The sequence below is a fragment of the Mauremys mutica genome, chromosome 2 (assembly GCF_020497125.1).
Source record: "Mauremys mutica isolate MM-2020 ecotype Southern chromosome 2, ASM2049712v1, whole genome shotgun sequence".
NCBI classification, from domain to species: Eukaryota; Metazoa; Chordata; order Testudines; family Geoemydidae; genus Mauremys; species Mauremys mutica.
The window spans coordinates 45870654-45891319 of record NC_059073.1 but is presented as its reverse complement, the minus strand read 5'-3'; the positions used below and the strand labels follow the sequence as shown (position 1 = coordinate 45891319).

At 45.7% G+C, this 20666-nt stretch overlaps 1 protein-coding gene across 5 annotated transcripts in view; it reads left to right on the top strand.

Moving 5' to 3' along the window:
- TMEM67 (transmembrane protein 67) overlaps positions 1-18370 on the top strand; it is a 74102-nt gene extending 55732 nt beyond the window's left edge. For 4 of the 5 annotated variants that reach the window (XM_045007234.1, XM_045007233.1, XM_045007232.1 and 1 more), the window contains 5 exons: positions 199-315; positions 428-532; positions 1572-1674; positions 3863-4005; positions 4981-7798. In XM_045007234.1, coding sequence (XP_044863169.1) covers positions 199-315; positions 428-532; positions 1572-1674; positions 3863-4005; positions 4981-5061 — 549 coding nt within the window. In that variant the 3' untranslated portion in view covers positions 5062-7798. Of the gene's footprint in view, positions 1-198; positions 316-427; positions 533-1571; positions 1675-3862; positions 4006-4980; positions 7799-9018; positions 9136-17005 lie in introns of those variants that run through there. The other variant, XR_006577283.1, reaches the window with a different exon arrangement.
- The last annotated feature ends 2296 nt before the right edge of the window (positions 18371-20666 follow it).

Sequence of the window (20666 nt, the reverse complement as noted above, 5' to 3'; positions counted from 1 at the left end):
GGGATCAGGGGTTCTTGTCCTAAAATACTTTTGCTATCATAGACTTAACAGTGCCAAAGGATTCAAATATTCAGATATATCTAACCTTCTGTACTTGCATAAGAAAGAAGAGAATGGAAAAATTCTTGACTTTTCTGGGTTGTACATGCATATTTCCATTTCTTTATGCTATTTTATGGTTTTTTTTCAATTGTGCAGGAAAATTTGTGTAGTCAAAGAGGTTTATTACCCAACACAGATGGCCAGACATTTCAGATTTCCATTTCAAGCAAGATGAGACAGCAGTATGATAGGATTCATGAAACCCTAACAAGAGTATGTATGATATTTTTTTACACTGGCATTTTGCTATGTTTATATTTAAAACATGACAGACCAAGGATGTGTGCAGTCTTTAATTTAATGTTCCCATCATAATATTTTTCAGAAACATGGTCCTGCTAGACTTTTAGATTCATCTGCAACTACTTTTGAACAGAGTACTAAGGCATACCATACCATGAACAAATTTCTTGGCTCCTTTATTGACCATGTACGTATACAGACTTTATTTATCAGGCTAAATAGAATGAAAGTGTGAGAGATGAGAGGTTGTTATTTACCTTTTGGGATGTAAGGTTAAAGACTGGTCATTGGAGATTGTATTGTTACTACTGCTCCCCTGTCTGCCCAACCCTCCTGCATCTGGACCCCCATCCCTGCACCCAGACCTCCCCCTGCACTTAAAGCCCCACCTCCTATACACTTGGACCATCCCACGAGCCCCCCACACCTAGATCCCAACCCCCCTGAGCCCCAACCAGCTCCATCCAGATCCCCCTGCTGAGCTCCCCAGATTCCCCACCACCAAGCCCCATGTCCACACACTCAGAAACACCCCCCGTGAACCCCAGCTACATTCACCTGGATCCCCTGCAGAGTCCCATTGCCCCTGCACCCAGAAACCCCCCAACGAGCCCCTATGCATCCAGATGCCCTCTGCACCCAGACCTTCCCCCACAGAGCTGCCAGTGCTCAGATTGGCTCACATAGAACCCTCTCACCCACACCTGGATCCCCCCACACTAAGTCCCTCCACACTTGTATCCTGCCGCGCTGAGCCTGGCTGCCCACACCTGGTGTGCCTGGCACAGTTTTGCTCACCCTGGTGAGTTGCTTCACCTGCTACTCTTGAGGCAATAAATAAATATGGAGGTTCCAGCACGGACTGTGGCAGGACTGGCCCTTGTGCTGTGTCAGGGTCAGGTGTAGCCTCACCACTCGGTGTCCTGGGGGCGAGTTGTAGGGTGATCTCTCACCTCTGTGCAGCCATTGGCTTGTGTTCACTGCTGCTATGCTGGAGCCTCCACATCTATTTATTGACAAAATTTGCAGAATTTTAAAATATTGTGCACAGAATTTTTAAATTTTTGGCTCAGAATTCCCTCAGGAGTAAACACAGTGGACAGTAGTCTTTTAATTCATACTGCTATTTTAAGTAGTTATTCTCTAACTTTTGTAAAGTGCACTTCTAGCATTTTTTATCCTGAGGATCACAGAGCTAAGTACTAGGGTTTTTTTTCCTCTTGTAGGTTCATAAGGATATGGATTATATTGTAAAGGACAAGTTGCTGCTTGAACGAATTATTGGCATGGAGTTCATGGAACCAATGGAAAAAAGTATCTTTTACAATGGTATCAGCTTGATCTCTTTGACTTAATATTTATTTCACTATAAATGTGCAGGGTGCTATTCAAACAATAAAATGTCATGTCCCTGCCCTTGGGGTTCACACTCTAAATTGGAGTTTACAACAGAGAGGTGTGACAGTGAGAATTGTCAGGATATGGGAGATAGCTGCCGTGCGGGCGTTAGCCAGGGTTACAATACCTTGGGTCATGAGGGTTGTTCTTCAGTGACATGCCTTTATAACAGGTCTTAAGTATCTGAAGGGTTGCTACTTGGAGGTGTGTACACGTTTACATAGTACTCTTTATGACTTGACATCTAGGTCTGATACTGGCCAGCAGTCCTTGTTTAATTAGAATGCCTCTCGGCATAGTTGGTGATTGTATTGCTTGTTAAACTGCCTGAAGTGGGGAAATTTCAGAAGCCATTTTCTGAAGGAAAAGCAAGGTTACTCATCAGGAACTATCATTATTTGAGACTCTTACCTATACATATTCACAATATCAACTCACCTTCCCATCTTTCTTAGAGTTCTGTTTCCAAGGTTTAGTGGAAGAAAATGAGGAGGTTGAGGCTGCACAGCTTTTTTTTATAGCCTCTCCTCCAAATGCTTGGTGCTGGGAAACAGCACTTGTGCAACCCCAACAGGCACTGCTTTCTAGAAAGTTCCTGTGGTGCCAAGGATGTGTATCTCACAGATGTACAAGGCCACACTTAATGAGCAGTAACTTTTCTTAGAGGGAACAAGAAAGACCAGTTTCAGAGGAACAGGGGAAATTACAGGATTTCAGCTGCACTTGATAAATCCTGCACTTGATAAATCCTGCACTGCATCCATTAAACTAGAGCAGAGAGGCTTAATGTTCCCTCATGTATCCTGCATAATATAGGGATAACCACATGTCACTTCATGTGGCAATCAGGTCAGTATTATATTACCTGTATTTTGTGGAGCCTGTGCTATATCTGGAATCTGCAGCTGTGTGATAGTTTAAAGATGACATAAACAGTTGAATGTTACTACCTAGAGGAACAAAATGGCAGAGGAGGTTGGGATCCTAACCACAGCCAGTGTAAGTTGAGTTTAGGCCTTTTTTGGCTAGCTCTTGAGAGAATAAAATGCAGATAAAAGACTCCATGAAATGTGCCAAGCCACAGTTAGGAGATATTTACCTTAAAATATATGGAAATTGGCTAACCATTAGGAAACCAGATTAGACACATGCCTCTTTGAAGCTGTGGAAAAATTGGGAGAGGATTTCTCTTTTCCAATTACTTATATTCAAGTAGATCTGTTACTAGATTTTATGCTTCCTGGTCAAAATGTTTTCTGATATTTTTATATTGTTCCTTTTTCTTTGCTATTATTATTATTGTGTATAAATTCATGTTTCTCTGTAGGGAATGTTTCATATTGATAAAAGACATAGAAGAGGATAAGTGATCTGAACTTGAAAACATACTATATTAAAACAAAGGGATTTGTCTGTCCTGAAAACCAAATGAGGAAACATAACTAAAGATCTCCTGTTACTGAGGCCCTGATTCAGCAAAGCATTTAAGCACATTTAATTGCTTTGCTGAATCGGGGCCAGAGTCAGCACTTGCTCAAGATGTTAGTGACAAGGAACTCAGACGTGCATATGACCTAAAAATGGCTAAGTTTACCATCAATCTGGACAATCTGATTTAGACTTTCAGATTAGGTGCATGTAGGTATATGAATGTAGTTGCGAATGTGGCACACCTCTTTTTTGAAAATCTGTCACTTTGTCAAGAAAGCTATATTGTAGATTATATTTAAAAGCTATTATGTTGTTTTTGGTTAAGAACAATATCATAATTATGCTTCTGTGGTGTATTTCCTTGTCCTAAATTTCTATTATTGTTTTATCAATCATAGAATATCAGGGTTGGAAGGGACTTCAGGAGGTCATCTAGTCCAACCCCCTGCTCAAAGCAGGACCAATCCCAGATAGATTTTTGCCCCAGATCCCTAAATGGTCCCCTCAAGGATTGAACTCACAACCCTGCATTTAGCGGCCAATATTCAAACCACTGAGCTATCCCTCTCCCCCTAATATCCTATAATCTTAGGTATGCTGACCTGTATTAGGGAACGTCACAAATCATCATCACAGAAATTCAGATTTAATTTATATTTGTTTACAAGAAGTTATTTTCTTTCTATAGATGAAGGACATTCTTTCAGCGATGTTCTCTTTTACGGCAATGAGGCCACACTTCTCATCTTCGATATACTGTTTTTCTCTGTTGTGGATTTGGCTTCACAAAGTTTTGTCCTAGCAGCTGTTCTCACATATTTGCAACAGGAGGTAAATTTGCATTTTTTAAACCCCATATTTTAAAAATAAGGTAGTTTATCTAATCATGTATTTCATAGGGTGTGCTCACAGAAAACTATACTAACAAACTATTTTAAAAAATACTGGATTTTCTCATAAAATAAGAAAAGACTTATGAACCAAAAAAAAATTTACATTGCATGTTTATGCACCATGTATGTATAGGACACAAATAACAGCACTCAAAAGAAAATACACAGAGCAATGAAGATTAATCAGAGTCCCAGAATAGCTAATGCTGGGACTTTCAAAGGGTCCAAAGGGAGTTAAGTGCCCAAATCCCACTGAAATCTAATGAGCTGAGCACCTAACTCTCTTAGGCCCCTTTTGGAAAGCTCCACCAAAATGAATGTATTTCCATTAATGTTTAGTTTCTTCCTCTTTCTCCATCACACAATTCCATATGTGATCAACTTGATCATTTTTGTAAATGTCCCCAGTAGTAAAGATTTTTGGACTATAAACTGTTTAAGATATGAATAGAAAGTTCTAATGTAATAATAAGTACAAATATCAAAAATATTTGGAGGGTTCAGTCTCTTCCTCAGAAGGGAAGGGATGCTACAGATATAATTAAAGGATTCTTATTTTGGACATGATAACAAATTGCTTGACTCTCCACTCTTGGAAAAACATCTTGGATTACAGTATCATTAGTGTGACACACAGACAATCCAGGTCATATGGTATTACCATTATCACGATCATAGTTTACAGGTTTTTAAAGTCCCTGGGCTCAAGCATCTTAACTGTTGAGATGTAATAATATCTGTCATTTAACATTTGATTCCTAAATTAAAAAGCCTATTGCAGGTGTACTGTTGTGGAAAGTCCCAACATTTGACAGAGTACATAATTGATTAATTATTTTGTATCATGTACAGAAACTGAATTATTTAAAATATTTCTTCCATTGTTATGAAACTTGTTTAATATTATATTTAGATTTTTAGGTTTATTCGTAACACTGCTGGGCAGAAGAATTTGGCATCCAAAACCTTGGTGGATGAAAGATTTCTTATTTAATTGACTCAAAAGATGAAATACTTTGTACAAGAACTAATCATGGAATGAAACCGTCCTGAGCTACAGATTAGTCCGCAGTGCTATGTAAATATTAATGTAAATCTTTTGACTTTTTTTCTTTTTATCTTGTGCGCTAGAAAGTTTTGTTTTTGTATAACTTTCAGAGGTTTTTGTGTTGTGAATAGTAAACCATATGTCTTGATACGTGACACCAAGACAGTCAGAAATTAAGCTGAGTACTGTCATTATCAGAAGATAAAATCAATTTATTGCCTTCAGTGAGGGTATATGCCATTTCTTTTTAAGAGATAATTTCAGTGCTTCTGCTGCTGACTGGAGTTATAATTTTCCTCATATATACATGTGTTTCCAAAATATCTTAAAGAAATTATCCCTTATTTTCGGAATTTACTATGAAATACAATCAAATGTATTTCAGGTTCACCACAAGTGAGGATCTGCCATGAATTCCTAACTAGTATTTAAACAAATACTTAGAAGACCATTGAGACTAAGTAGTTGAATCTTTCTCACTTATCTAAAATAACTTCAACGTGAAAGTTTAAATTGTTTGATTGCTGATGCAGTTTGATCCACTTTAGCCCACCCTTTGGGTTTGTCTAATTTATCGTTGGGGCAGTATTGCTTTTTTTTTCTGCATTGATTGCATATAACATAGCACATGTGTGTTTGAACATTTGCTAGTCTCACAACCGTACAGCTGTGTGGCCCAGTGAATAGGGCAAAGGATGGAGATGCAGGAGGCCTTGATTCCTTGTTCCTGATCTTCTGTGGAATTAATGTGACCTTGAGCAGGGCTCTTAACTGCTCTGGGCTTGTTTTCATAGACATGAAATTGAGGCACTGAAACTTACCTTTTTTGAATGCACTGAGATGCTCTGTGGATGGAAAGAGCTGTGCAAGTGCCTATTCTTATATTACTGTTTTAATATATTCCCTGATTATCCCATTTTCTGACATCATTTCCTCATGATTTAAAATAGTGACCATATCCCACATACATTACTTCAGCCATTGGAATGTAATCAGCTGAATAGTTGTTTAAAATGCTACTTACTAAGAGTTCAGGGAGATTTTCAAAGGCTAAAGGGGCAGGTGAGTGCCTAATCCCCAATCGTGCCTTTGAAAAGTCTCCCTGCTCTAGTGTGTTTTAAAATAACATTTGTTTTTCAGTAAATGATTACTCCACTGCATGGTGTCACGGTTTCATAGCCATGCCACTTATCTTAAGATAATTCAGCAGGGAACAATCATCAGCAAAAAACATAAAGATCCGAGTTCAGAAAAGCATCTCTATTTAAGAATAGCACTTAAGTCCCATTTAAGACAATGGGACTTAAGCAGATGTTTAATTTTAAATGTGCTTATCTGACCCAGGGCCAACATATCTGATAGAGGTGTTATATTTGAGATTCTTCTTAGCTACATAAAGAGGAAGATGTCTATTATGGTGCCATATCATGTCTTTAAGCTGTGGTTACCATAGATTTCAGTCTCAAAGCCATTACAGACCCCAGTATGCTTACTTTTGGTTTGCAAAAACAAATGCTACTTGCTAATTCGAAATAGTTACCATTAACTGGTAAAATGTTGTGACTCTCCTGAGGTCATGGTGAAGTTAAATGGCATAATCTGAGGGCCTGACTTTCAGTGGGGCATCCATTTATTCACATGCAGCTTATCACAAGACTATATTTCCATACACAGTTCCTGTGCACTAAAACCTGTTCACACAGATAACTGATACTAATACTGTATGTGTACACACAGTACTTTGTTCAGGAAAGTTTTGTCGTAAAGCGTTTTCAGTGCAAAAATTCCAATATCTGTGTGAACAAGTATTAGTTCACAAAACTGTGTGTGCTGGTGTGGACAAATTGGATGCCATAGCTTGGAAATCAGGTACAGTAAATAGGGCTCACTGTAGCTTCGTTCATTGTTATTGTTATGGTGGCTTTAAAGCATGCTTCTCCTCTGAATAGTGGCTGTATAAATGACATTGTAGTGTTCTGCGGTGGTATCTCTCTGATTTCTTTATCAAATGTGCTCTATTGAAAAGTATAAAGATTTTTTTTTCTAATTGCCAACTCTGCAAACTGAGCCTTTTGCCATCTTATGCATCATAGCCAGTAATAAAAATTCTGCGACCCAAATTTATGCCCTCATGAGTCCTGTGCAGCCCCATTGCCTTGAATGCCTTTGCACATGTATAACTTAGCAGATCTTAATAAACAATTCTGTTGCTGAGGTACAAAATGGTCTTGTACAAGATGGTAGCTCACTGAGTCTTGACTAACGCAAGACTAACCACAGGCTAACAGGCATGAAAAGCTCTAGGAACTAATTTTTGTCACTTAAATGAGCAAATAGACCTTGAATGCATGCAATGCAGATCTGTCGTATAAGAAAGTGCTGTTTTTATACAGTCACTTTTCAGAGTAGAACCACTTTTTAAACATATCTTCTCAAAAATATTTTGATTTATTGCTTACTTGAGTCAATTCAATTATATTGCCTCTTAATTTGTATTTAGTAAGCTTAATCAATTAAGATTTATTACACTAGTATAATCTGGAAATAATTCAGTGGGAAGGTACTGCATAACAGTGTTTGTGTGTATCACACAGTAGTCACAACTCAGGTGCATAATGAAGCATCTAAAAAGTATGCTCTCATAGTGTTAATTTGCTTACAATAAAGTTAGTTTTCTATATAATTTCTGAAGTTCTGGTGTGTCTTATATTATGAATTTGGTTTGTAAATTAACCCTCCTTCTTACTTTTTAGCATATTTTTCAAGATTTCTACCACATTTTATAGTCATTTTAGTAACTTTAGATTTAAGAGAGTCATTAGGTACTAGTAGAACCATCAATACTGTCCCTGAGTGGATGTGTTGCCTAGCATTTTCATCTCTGTAATTGGCTCTCAGTGACCAGGTAAAAGAGCTGTTCAAATAAAACTTGCCTATGTGAGGGGGATGGATGGGGGTTCTAGCCACGGCTTAGTTTTGACCTGAACACCTTTCTCTGAATAGGAAATAATCTTTCCCCTTTCATTCTTCCTAAATGGTCAGTTCCTCTTTGAAAAGCAGCTTCCACTCATTCTTCGTTAATTTTGAGATTGAATTCAGAGAAGACACCGGTAACTTACATACCACTTTTGGTCCAATAAAAGATATTACCTCATCCATGTTGGCTCTCTAATATCATGGAACCAACATGGCTACAACAACACTACATACAACTTTTGGGCAGAGCACACAAAAGCTTTGGATTCCTTACAGTTTGGAGGGATTTTATTGAGGGGAGGGTTTCACTTGTTAAAAACAAATTCTAAGTAAATACAAAAATGTTCTTTCAGGGTTAATTAAATATCTCTCCTCCTGTGTATTTTCTTTTTATGGGCATCTAGGTAAGAAAGAGGGTACTACAGCTACCAAGATGAAAGAGCTTTATGTAAGCTCAAAAGCTTCTCTCTCTCACCAACAGAAGTTGATCCAATAAAAGATGTTACCTCACCCACTTTGTGTGGTTTCAACTGAGAGAGACAGTCAAGAAATAATTGCAGATGATGAAACCTCCATTAGGCAGTTGAATTTTTCTTTCATACCTGCTTTATAATGGCTACGTGAAAAGCATCGGTTGTGCTTTGTTCTCATTTTGGTGGACATTTGTTCAAGAAATAACACTTTTGATTAGATTTCCCAATTACATATTTTTACTAATTAATTATAGTGGATCTTTTTCATATTCAGTTAGTTGATTTCTACTTTATGCTTGTAAACATTTTATAATGAATCATATTATTTCAATCTTTCCATTATACGTGTCTCTCTGAGGAATAAGGGAATTTTAAAGGATTTGGGGATTTTTGTGGTCAATGATAATTGTTATATCATGATGATTGAGGGTTGTATCATTCCTCCTACTTCAAGGAGCTTGAGAGGAACTGATCTACGGGAGAGGAATGCTGCCTCTGTGATATCGTCCTTGTCCCTCAACCTGCAGAAGGTCTTTTATAGGTGCATCATGGGAACTGGGCTTTGTAGATGGTGAGCGGATAGCATAATGGCTGCTCTGCTATACAATATTGTGCGTCACCACACCTGCTGGATGAACTAGCATATCGCTGGGTGCTGATGCCTTAAGATAACAGTGCTAAAAAAGTCAATGTAAAGTAAAAACAACTTACACTGACTGGGTTATATGCCATGATACATTTTAGAAAAGGGACTGAGTGTGCGGAAAGGAAAATTAAAATCCATATTGTGGCAAAGTACCTGCTTCTCCCCAGCTGGCTCAGTCCCTTTTTGCCTTGGGGACACAGGCTTGGGCAAAGTAAAAACCTTCCCAGTCACGCAGGGTCTGGCTGATCCTCCTCTCAGTCAGCCCCTTGCTGTTTTTCTCCCCTTCTGGGGACAGAGTGCAGTCTTCCTTGCTGGAAGAGGGCAGAGCCTTGCTGCACCTATTTGCTGGCTGCTTCTCTGCTTCTCTCACTCCCCCCCTGTTTCCCTGCCACGGAGGGTTTAAAAAGGTCACCAGCAATTGGGGCCAGCTGAACCAAATTAGTTCCCTGGTAACCCTTATTCCAGCTGAACCTAATGTCTCACAACTGCCTCTCCTCAATGGATAGGGAGAAGCCTTTTAACCCCCCTGGGACTAATTCCTACCCCCCGCCTTTGTAGCCATTTGGCCTGGGTTTGCCACATATCCCCCCCCCCCGCTCAACACTACGGGGTTGGGCTACTTGGGTCGGAAAGCAGTGCACCCTTGACAGGCCATCTGCATTGCCATGTTGGGTTCCAGACCTATGTCGTACTTTGAAGTGAAAGGGTTGAAGCGACAGAAACCATCTTGTTACCCTCGCATTTTTGTCCTTGTTTTGGTGCATCCACTGCAAAGGGGCATGGTCCGTCACCAGGGTAAACCGCCGCCCAAGTAGATAGTAGCGGAGGCTTTCTATGGCTCACTTTACTGCCAGGCATTCCTTCTCCACTATGGCGTATTTCCGTTCCCTAGGTAGGAGCTTCCTACTGAGGAAGAGGATGGGGTGTTCGTCATCTCCAACCATTTGTGAAAGCACTGCCCCCAGCCCTACTTCTGAGGCATCCGTTTGTAGGATAAACTCCTTCCCCCAGTCCGGAGCTACTAGTACGGGGTCTGTGCAAAGGGCCGTCCTCAGATCGGCAAAAGCGGCTTCTGCTGCAGCAGACCATTTTACTATGTCTGGGCCCCGAGCTTTGGTTAGGTCTGTTAATGGGCATGCCCTGGTGGCGAAGTGGGGAATGAACCGCCTATAGTACCCCACTAGTCCCAGGAACGCTCTGACCTGTTTTTTCCGGAGTGGTCGGGGCCACTTCTGTATAGCTTCCAACTTGTTGAGTTGGGGCTTCACCACGCCCCTCCCCACTACATACCCCAGGTACTTGGCCTCAGCTAACCCGAGTGAACATTTGGACGGATTTGCAGTCAGTCCTGCCTTCCTCAGGGTGTCCAGGAATGCCTCCACCTTCTCCATGTGTGTCTCCCAGTCGGGGCTATAGATAATGACGTCATCGAGAGAGGCTGCCGCGTACTTTCCGTGGGGTCGTAACAGTTTGTCCATTAGCCGTTGGAAGGTAGCGGGAGCCCCATGCAACCCAAAGGGGAGAACAGTGTACTGATATAGTCCTTCTGGAGTTGCAAAGGCCGTCTTCTCCTTGTCGGTCTTGGCCAGGGGGATCTGCCAATAGCCCTTGGTAAGGTCAAGGGTAGACATAAACCGTGCCTTTCCCAATCGGTCAATCAGCTCGTCTATCCTGGGTATAGGGTATGCGTCGAATCGGGACACCTCATTCAGTTTGTGGAAGTCATTGCAGAACCTCGTACTGCCGTCCAGCTTAGGCACTAAAACCACGGGACTGGACCATTGACTATGAGATTCTTCGATGACTCCTAAGGCCAGCATCTTCCTGACCTCTCTCCTAATCTCTTCTCTCTTGGCCTCCGGGATCCGGTATGGCTTGATGTTCACCTTCACCCCGGGCTCTGTGAAGATGTGATGGTGAACCTCAGTCGTCCTGCCTGGTTTTTCTGAGAACACATCCTGGTTGCGTTCTATCAGGCTGATCACTTCTGACCGTTGTTCCGGAGTCAACTCCGAGGATATTCCCACCAGGTCGGGCTGGTTGCTTGTAGGGGATGGTGCCCCCAGCGCAACCACCGGAGTTTCTCTATCCTGCCACGGTTTCAACAGATTTATATGGTAGATCTGCTCCAGCTTCCGGCGACCTGGCTGTCGGACCTTATAGTCGACTTCTCCTATAGCCTCTATTACCTCATATGGCCCCTGCCACCTGGCCAGGAGCTTGCTCTCCGCTGTGGGTATGAGCACCATCACCCAGTCCCCTACCTGGAACTTCCGGATCCTCGCTTGACGATTGTAGTACGTCCGTTGTGCCCCTTGGGCCTTCTCCATGTGTTCGCGCACAAGGGGGGCGACTCGGGCTATTCTGTCTTTCATCTCCAGCACATGTTCTACAACGTTTCTCCCCAGGTTCGGCTGTTCTTCCCAGTCTTCTTTAGCCAGGTCCAGTATGCCCCTGGGGTGGCGACCATATAACAGCTCGAAGGGGGAGAATCCAGTGGAAGCCTGAGGAACCTCCCGTACAGCAAACAGGACATAAGGCAGGAGGGCATCCCAGTCTTTCCCATCACGACTAATCACTTTCCGTAACATGTTTTTCAATGTCCTATTAAAACGTTCAACAAGGCCGTCGGTCTGGGGATGGTAGACCGACGTTCTAAGGGTCCGTATATGGAGCGTGGTACATAGGTCCTTCATCAGTTTAGACACAAAGGGGGTCCCTTGGTCTGTCAGGATCTCCTTAGGTATTCCTACTCTGGAAAAAATTTGGACCAATTCTTTGGCTATGGTCTTGGACATGGTATTCCGTAGGGGTACGGCCTCGGGGTACCGGGTGGCATAATCTAGCACTACCAGAATGTACTGATGGCCCCGGGCTGACTTCTCCAATGGCCCTACAATGTCCATAGCTATTCGCTCAAATGGAACCTCGATAATTGGCAGAGGTACCAAAGGGGCCCTTAAGTATGGTCGGGGCCCATGTATTTGGCATTCTGGACAGGAGGTACAATATCGCCGGACGGCCGCATAAATGCCAGGCCAAAAAAACCTCTTTAGGATCCGATCAAGGGTCTTATCTACCCCTAGATGGGCCCCAAACAGATGACTGTGGGCCAGATCCATTACCGCCCTCTGATGCTTTCGGGGGACCAAGAGTTGTTCTATAACTTGGTCTTGGACCCGGACTACTCTATATAGCAGATCTTCCTTAATCATGTAATATGGCCCTGGGCCCTTAACTCTCCCCTCCACTGGGACCCCATTTACCTCGACTACTTCCTTGTGAATATTGTGGTATATGGGATCATTGGCCTGATCCTGACCAAAATTCCTGCGTGCGGTCCCCATTTGACCAAATTCTGGGGGGTCTACCTCCGTCTCCTCCTCGGGGACAGCCCCTGGGGAACCAGGCCCAACGATAGGGTTTTGGATGGCCGACCCAGTCCCGCTGTCAGCCAAGCCCCTCCTTTCCCCTGCCAGCGTAGACTTCTGGTACCGGGTCAGGATCCGCGTCCCCCTCCTTTTATCCACCCTCCGTTCCCTCCAAGTCTTCCTGGGCTTCCCCGGCGGGGAGAACAAATCCTGGCTAAACTCATGGAAGGCTGGGGAAGGGTCATCTATCTGGACCACGCCTTGGGTCCCAGGGTCATTATTTTCTTCTACCTCGTCCCCGGGGAGTAGGCCATCAAACCCCGGGAAATCTCGTCCGATAAGGACAGGGTACGGGAGTTTCGGAACTACTCCCACTGTCAACTTAGTGGGGTTTCCGAGAACTTCTATGCTTACGGGGATGGTTGGATAATAGTTGACATCCCCATGCACACAGGATATTCCCGAGCGTTTGGCCCGGGATAGTTGGTCCTGCCTGACCAGCTTCCCCGAGACTAATGTGACTGCACTTCCCGAGTCAATTAATGCCGTGGTCTCTATACCGTTCATCTTAACAGGCCTAGTGTATCTATGCGGGACCATCGCAACCCCAACCAGACTTATTAGATCACATAGTCCCCTTATATCTCCCAGTTCACACTGCATAGGCTCTCCTAGATTTGGGCATTGGGCAGCAATATGCCCCAATTCGCCACAGGCATAGCATCGGTACCCCGCTTGGGGCAGCCCCCTATTTTTCGGGCTGCTGGGATTTATCCCCTGAGTCTTTCTCCCCCAGTCCTCCAGCCTCTCCGGGACTGCCGGCTGCTTTCCCGCCTCCTTCCTCCTCTCCATTGTCCGGCCTGGCGTTAGGGCAAACCGGGGCCTCGGCGCAGAGACTGGTCTCCGATTCTGGTGTTGTACCAATATAATAAAAACCAGCAGGATCTTATTAAGAGGGATAAGGCAAAGATGCCACATTTATTGTAAATACCATAACAAAACAAAAGACAATGTTTTCCTACTTGTTTCCATTACTACTTATTCCTTATACACACACAGACACACATATTCATCCACACAATCATTCATTCAGGTTCTGTATAGATGTTATAGTTACCAGCCTAGATGTTGCTCATGCCAAGTTACTGGCCAGGTATCTTGGTCATGAGGATGGAGCCGAGTCTGTGTCAGATGCATCTGATGCTCCTGGAGGTTGGTATCAGAACCATAGACTCAAAGTCCTCAGTCTTTAGAGTCCAGTTTTATAGGGATTTTTCCCTATGTTAGTTCATAGGAGTTGCCTCATTCTGCTGTTGCTAAATCAATCAGCAGATGGCTGGCTCCATTCTGTCAGATGCTTGTTTTTCCTTCCTTTGAGGTGTGGTGGGTCATCTGGTTGATCCCACTTGACACCTTCTTCAGCCAACACTGAATTCTTCAGACTGGTAACTCCCTAACCATTCAGTCACATACATTCTCTATCTTAATCACATCTATTTCACTGTCTCTTTGCTTTTTGGGGTGTTACCAATTTATGTGAGACTCCCTGTCTTTTAACAATCAAAGATAAAGTGAGATGAAAACTTACAGAGGGTGGGGGTCTCTATTTATACACTATAACAGCTACTGTTTTGGCTTACTTAGAGTTAATTAATGTTTAACAAGTTTTATACAAAGTATTTCTTTGAGCAGGCTTCACACAGACACAGCTGGTGGCTTGCAGGTTAGAATCACAAATTTACTTTTAACATAAACCTTTAGTTATGAGGCATCAATTAACAATAAGTCATTTTTCATATAAACCATGTCTAATATAAACCTTCTTTAATATCCCTACACTGGCGCCTCCCTTCCTCGGTGGTCCGAGAAAGTTCTTGGGCTGCCAAGTGTCTCTCTACGAGAGCAACTAGTTCATCACAAGAGGAGGGATCATTTTGGCAGACCCACCCTCGTATGTCTGGCGGCAACCCCCTCATGTACCTGTCCAATACCAGGATTTCCACTACCTTCTCTGGCCCATGGGTCTCAGGGCGGAGCCACTTCCGGGCGAGGTGTATCAGGTCAAATAGCTGGGACCTTGGTGCTTTGTCGTCCCGGTATTTCCACTCATGGAAGCGCTGGGCCCTCATGGCTGGCGTCACTCCTGTCCTCGCCAGGATTTCCACCTTCAGCTGGGGGTAATCCATAGCTGTGTCTGCGGTCAAGTCAAAGTAGGCCTTCTGGGCCTCCCCACACAGGAATGGGGCCAGGAGGCCTGCCCACTGGTCTTGGGGCCAGGCCTCCCGCAGTGCCGTCCTCTCGAATGCGAGGAGATATGCCTCTATATCATCATCTGTAGTCATCTTCTGTAAATAGTTGCTAGCCCGTAGCAGCCGGGTCCCCTGGGCCCCGTGCATCAGCGTGGCCAGGGCTTTCAGCTGGCCCACTACTTCATTCAGGGTGGCTCGATCTTGGGCCGCCTGGTTCATCAGCAGCTGGTTGGTCTCCTGTTGGATACGTACTGCCTCTTGCTGGGCCGCCGCCTGTACCCTGGTAGCCTCTTGCTGGGCTGCAGTGGCCTGTAACAGCGCCTTCACGACGTCCTCCATTTTTTTTTTATTAATTAATTTTTTTATTTTTTTTTGTGATTTACCTTGCCCTGAGGTGGCTTGCCACAGAGCCACACTCACTAATACATCCCACTCCTGACACCACGTATGGCAAAGTACCTGCTTCTCCCCAGCTGGCTCAGTCCCTTTTTGCCTTGGGGACACAGGCTTGGGCAAAGTAAAAACCTTCCCAGTCACGGAGGGTCTGGCTGATCCTCCTCTCAGTCAGCCCCTTGCTGTTTTTCTCCCCTTCTGGGGACAGAGTGCAGTCTTCCTTGCTGGAAGAGGGCAGAGCCTTGCTGCACCTATTTGCTGGCAGCTTCTCTGCTTCTCTCACTCCCCCCCTGTTTCCCTGCCAGGGAGGGTTTAAAAAGGTCACCAGCAATTGGGGCCAGCTGAACCAAATTAGTTCCCTGGTAACCCTTGTTCCAGCTGAACCTAATGTCTCACAGCTGCCTCTCCTCAATGGATAGGGAGAAGCCTTTTAACCCCCCTGGGACTAATTCCTACCCCCCCCCCCCTTTGTAGCCATTTGGCCTGGGTTTGCCACAATATATAAATACTAAAAAACAGTAAAAAGGAAAAGTCTCTAGATTTTTTTACATACATCAAAAGGGAAGAATGAATGAGGGGGGGAAAAAAACAAAAAACCCACCACCAAATTCCTTATATGTAGTCAGTTCTGATGCTGCTGGCTTTAAATAATGCTAGTTAGGTTTTTGCATATGCTTGCTGAACTACAGAGAGTGTCTGTCTCAGAGCCTGGGTGCCACCAGTTCTTTCAGGCACAGGCCTTTGAGCAGTAGTGCTACTGTTTTCTGAGACAGAAGCTTGTTCCAAGTAAAGCACAGTACAGCAAGTCAGTCTGTGGGTTACAAAGAACTAATGAGATCAATGTCCTCAGGAAAAGCTGCAGCTTCCAAATATTGAAAAGGTGGAAGAATGATTCCTGATTGCTACTGAAAACTTAATTTTCATAATTAAGTCATGGACTAAAATTAGCTCCTAGTTACCCATCCTTTTGCCTTCCTGCATAGATAGGGTCATCACCACCAAATAAACTGTATTTCCATCCCCCCCTAAAAAAATACCTCTATCGTATCCAGGTGGACCTTCAACAAGCTCTCTCTTATCCACATCTTAATTATCTGTGACTGGGTGAGACAGCAATGTAGATTAGGCCTTCACATATTGTTGACACTGAGATCTTACTACCCTATCACTTCTCCTAGTGACTTCACTCACACCAACATCTATAAATCTGACCCTGGGGAACTCCATAGGAGAAAGCATTTGGGGCTGATTAGAAATTACCCAGCAGCACCAGCTAAAAAGTACCTGTCAGGAATGAACAAAGCCACTCAGCCACTGTTTTGGCCAATCTGCAGCCACACTGGACAAACTAGTTGAAGCTATAGTAGGGACAGAATTGTCAGACACATAGATGAACATGATTGTTGGGGAAGAATCAACATGGTTTTTGTAAAGGGAAATCGTGACTCATCAATCTAAGTGCCTACTTAGCGGTCTTTCTTCGAATAGTTGTAAATAGTTACCCATTAATGTTAATTAGTTGACTAGTACTTAGCTGGGGATCTTCCCTGATTCCCTTTCCACTGGCCCCGGGGCATGCCTCGGTCCCAGGGCTTTAAGCCCTTTGAGAAGTGCCTGAAGCCTATGCCACCTGGCAATCCGCACCACTCCTGCCTCAAGTGCCTCGGAGAGGGTCATCAGGTGGATAGGTGCAAGATTTTCAGGGGCTTTAAGCCCAGAACAAAGAAGAAGAGAGATTCTCGCCTGACACTCCTCCTAATAGAATCTGTACTTTGCCCACAGCCAGCACCAGCAGCCTCAGCGTGCAGCGCGCTGGCATCAGTGCAGGAACCGTCACACAGAGGAAGGACTCCAGTAAGGACCATTGGCACCGCTCCTCAGCCCCAAGGCCCAGCTCCACCTTGCGGTACCGTTCACAATCGCTGGTGCCGCATAAGAAGAGGGCGGCAGAAAGGGGCCGCTCGCCGGCACAGCACACCAGTGGGGTGTGTCCTGTGTTGAGACACCCCAAACCTGGCCTGTAAGTCCCACAGCTGTTGACTCCGGCCATGACAGGGGGGCTGTCGAGTCTGGTGTGGATATACTCTCCGGTGCTGGAGGACTTGGAGGGAGAAGCTCTCGATCTTCCCTCCACATTGGACACATTTGAAGCAGCACGGTATCTGATCGCCATGACTGCTGAATCCCCAGGCCCATGCCCCGACACCTACCATGGCACCGACATCGATGGCCCCGATGTTGGCAGCACCGATGGTGGCACCGGCCACCATCAGACATAGGGGCAAGCCCACGATGATGGGTCATCACTTATCCTCACCGCGGCACCGATCTCCGGAATTGTTGGATTCTCCTCCGCTTTGGTCTGCATCTGAGTACTTCTCTGAGTCAGAGGTGGAATCTTACATCTCCAGGCAGAGCCAGTACGGCTCTAGATCCCGGCACCGCTTGAGAAGCGATGCAACCCAACCGGCGCCAACGGTGTCATGGCCTCCCCAGTGGCAGGGGCCGGCCCAGTGGCCCTTCTGGACTCCATGGGCCTACCATCAGGCCCAGGGACCAGGCTCAAGGGCGACTTTGGTGGCCTTGGGACACCATGGGACCCCGTCAGCCACATAGGTCTCAAGGGATCCAGGAGTGCAGGCTGCGTCCCGAGAGGAAGACCTGGGGCAATCTGACCCTCAGATGGGAGCTGTTGCCCCACCCTTGGTGCAAGGAAAGACACCTATAGCAGATGCACCTGAAACTGTCCTGGTTACCACCAAGGAACTGGAAGGGCAAGAGGACCCAATCCCTCCAAGGCATCTTCCTCCTCCTCGCCCGATGAGGCAGTGGCTGGGACGACTACCTCTCTGCCATCAATGGACACCAGGGCCCATCAGACTTCCTTCTCCAGGTGGCACAAAACTGTAACGTACATGCCAAGGAGGTCGCAGAGGATTCAGACTCAATGGTTGATATCCTGGCTCCTGAGGGGCCCTCTAGGGTGGCTCTTCCTCTTATTAAGACTATTGTAAATACAGCTAAGGTGCTCTGGCAGACTCCATCTACCCCTCTATGCCACTAAAAGCTAGAGGGGTAGAATGCTGATTATTTTGTTCCAGAGAAGGGGTATGAGGCACCTCTTCACCCATACCCAGCTGGGCACATTGGTGGTGGACGCTACCAATCACAAGGAGCGGCAAGGACAGCCGGGTCCCACTCCCACCCAAGGAGGCCAAGAAACTGGACCTCTTCGGTCACAAGGTGTATTCGACCAGGGATGCTCCAGCTTCGCATCTCCAATCAGCATGTGGTGCTTAGCCAGTATGCTTACAACTCTTGGGCCTCCCTGTCCAAGTTCCAGGAGTTGTTGCCCATGGACTCCTGTTTGGAGTTCACCACGATATTCGAGGAGGGCAAGGTCATGGCCCGGACCTCCCTCCAAGAAGCCCTGGACTTTGCGGACTTGGCTACGCGGACCATGGCCACTGCGATTACTATGCGCAGAAGCTCATGGCTTCAGGTGTCGGGCCTTCCAGTGGAGGTCCAGAATACCATCCAGGATCTCCTCTTCAACTGTGCTGGTCTTTTTCCAGAACAGACAGACTCATGGCTGCACAGTCTGAAGGATTCTAGGGCAACCTTTTAGTCCCTGAGAACCCACACCCCTGCTCCACAGAGGAAGCCCTTCAAGACCCTGCCTCCCCAGTGCCTCTACTCGGGGAGCACGAGGCAGGACTTCAACAGAAGGAGGGGCAGGAACAATAGGAGGAGGCCATCGAGATCCTCGTCCAACCAGGGCTACGGTTTGTCCAAACAGCCTCCTGGCCCTAAGCCTAATTTTTGAAGGTGCGCCCAAGAATGGAGCACCTGTCCATCTCCCAGATCCTTCTCCCCCATTTTGCGAACTCTCTGTCCCTCTTCTACCGTGCCTGGGCCCAGATTACCTCAGATTGCTAGGTACTGAGCATGGTAGAGGTGGAATATTCTATCTAATTCTGTTCCCTCCCATCCCCCTTCCCCGTCCCTCTTCAGGGACCCCTCTCACGAGCAACCTCTTTTACAGCAGGCGGTGCAATCGCTCCTCACTCTTGGGGAAATAGAGGAGGTTCCTCAGGAGTTCAGGGAGTTCTACTCCCTATAATTCCTCATCCCCAAGGCCAAGGGCGGGCTCAGACCTATCCTAGATCTGCAAGACCTCAGCATATTCATAAAGAAAGTAAAGTTTTGCATAATCTCCCTGGCCTCCATCATTCCTTCCCTGAATCCAGGGGACTGAAACGCCACCCTCAACTTGAAGGACGTGTACTTCCACATCTCCATCATCCTAGCCAACAGATGATTTCTCTGGTTTGTGGTCAATGCCCAGCACTACCAGTTTACGGTACTTCTGTTCGGGCTCTCGGCGGTCCCTCAGGTATTCACAAAGTGCATGGGCATCGTGGCGGCCTTCCTCCATAAATGTTGGGTCCAAGTCTTCCCATACCTAGATGACTGGCTCATCAAGGCCAGGTCGCAAGCACAAGTGGAGGAGCACTTGGCCCTCACTCATGCCATCTTTCTCAGGTTGGGCCTCATGCTGAATTTGCCCAGTCCACACTGACCTCAGTGCAGAAGATAGAATTCATTGGGGCTCTCCTGGACTCCACGCAAGCCAGGGCATCCCTGCCTGAGGCCCGCTTCCAAGCTCTCAGGGACAATATCAAGAACCTCTGCCGATTCCCCACAACCACTGCCAGAAACTGCATGAAACTGCTGGGGCATATGGTGGCCTGCACTTATGTGGTCCAGCATGCCAGGTTGTGTTTCTGTTCCCTACAAATGTGGCTGGCACAGGTGTACAAGCCCAGTCAGGATTCTCTAGACAGAATAGTCACACTCCCCCCTCAGATTCTAGAGTCCCTTGGTTGGTGGTTGCAGGTTCAGGTGGTCTGCGGGGGAGTACCCTTTGTTAAACTGCAGCCCTCGCTAGAGTTAGTCACGGACATCTCAGCACTCGGATGGGGAGCACACTTGGGCAATATCAGGCCAGAGGGCATGTGGTCCCCGGCAGAACTATCGCTGCATATCAACATCAGAGAGTTGAGGGTGGTCCATCTGGCATGCCAGGCATTCCAAACTCATCTTCAAAGCAACTGTGTGTCGGTACTGATGGACAACGCCATAGTGATGTTTTATATAAACAAACAGGGTGGTGCTCGCTCCTCTCCCCTGTGCCAGGAAGCCCTCAACCTGTGGGACTTCTGTGTTGCCTTTTACATCCACCTGGAGGCGTCATATCTGCCCAGAGCTCAGAACGAGCTAGGAGGCCGGCTCAGCCACTCATTCAATGGGCACGAATGGTCCCTCAGAGCAGATATCACCCTGGACATCTTCTGGAGGTGTGGCTTTCCCCACTAGGACCTATTCATGACACGGAGCAACAGGAACTGTCAGCACTTCTGTTTCTTCCTGAACCTCGGCC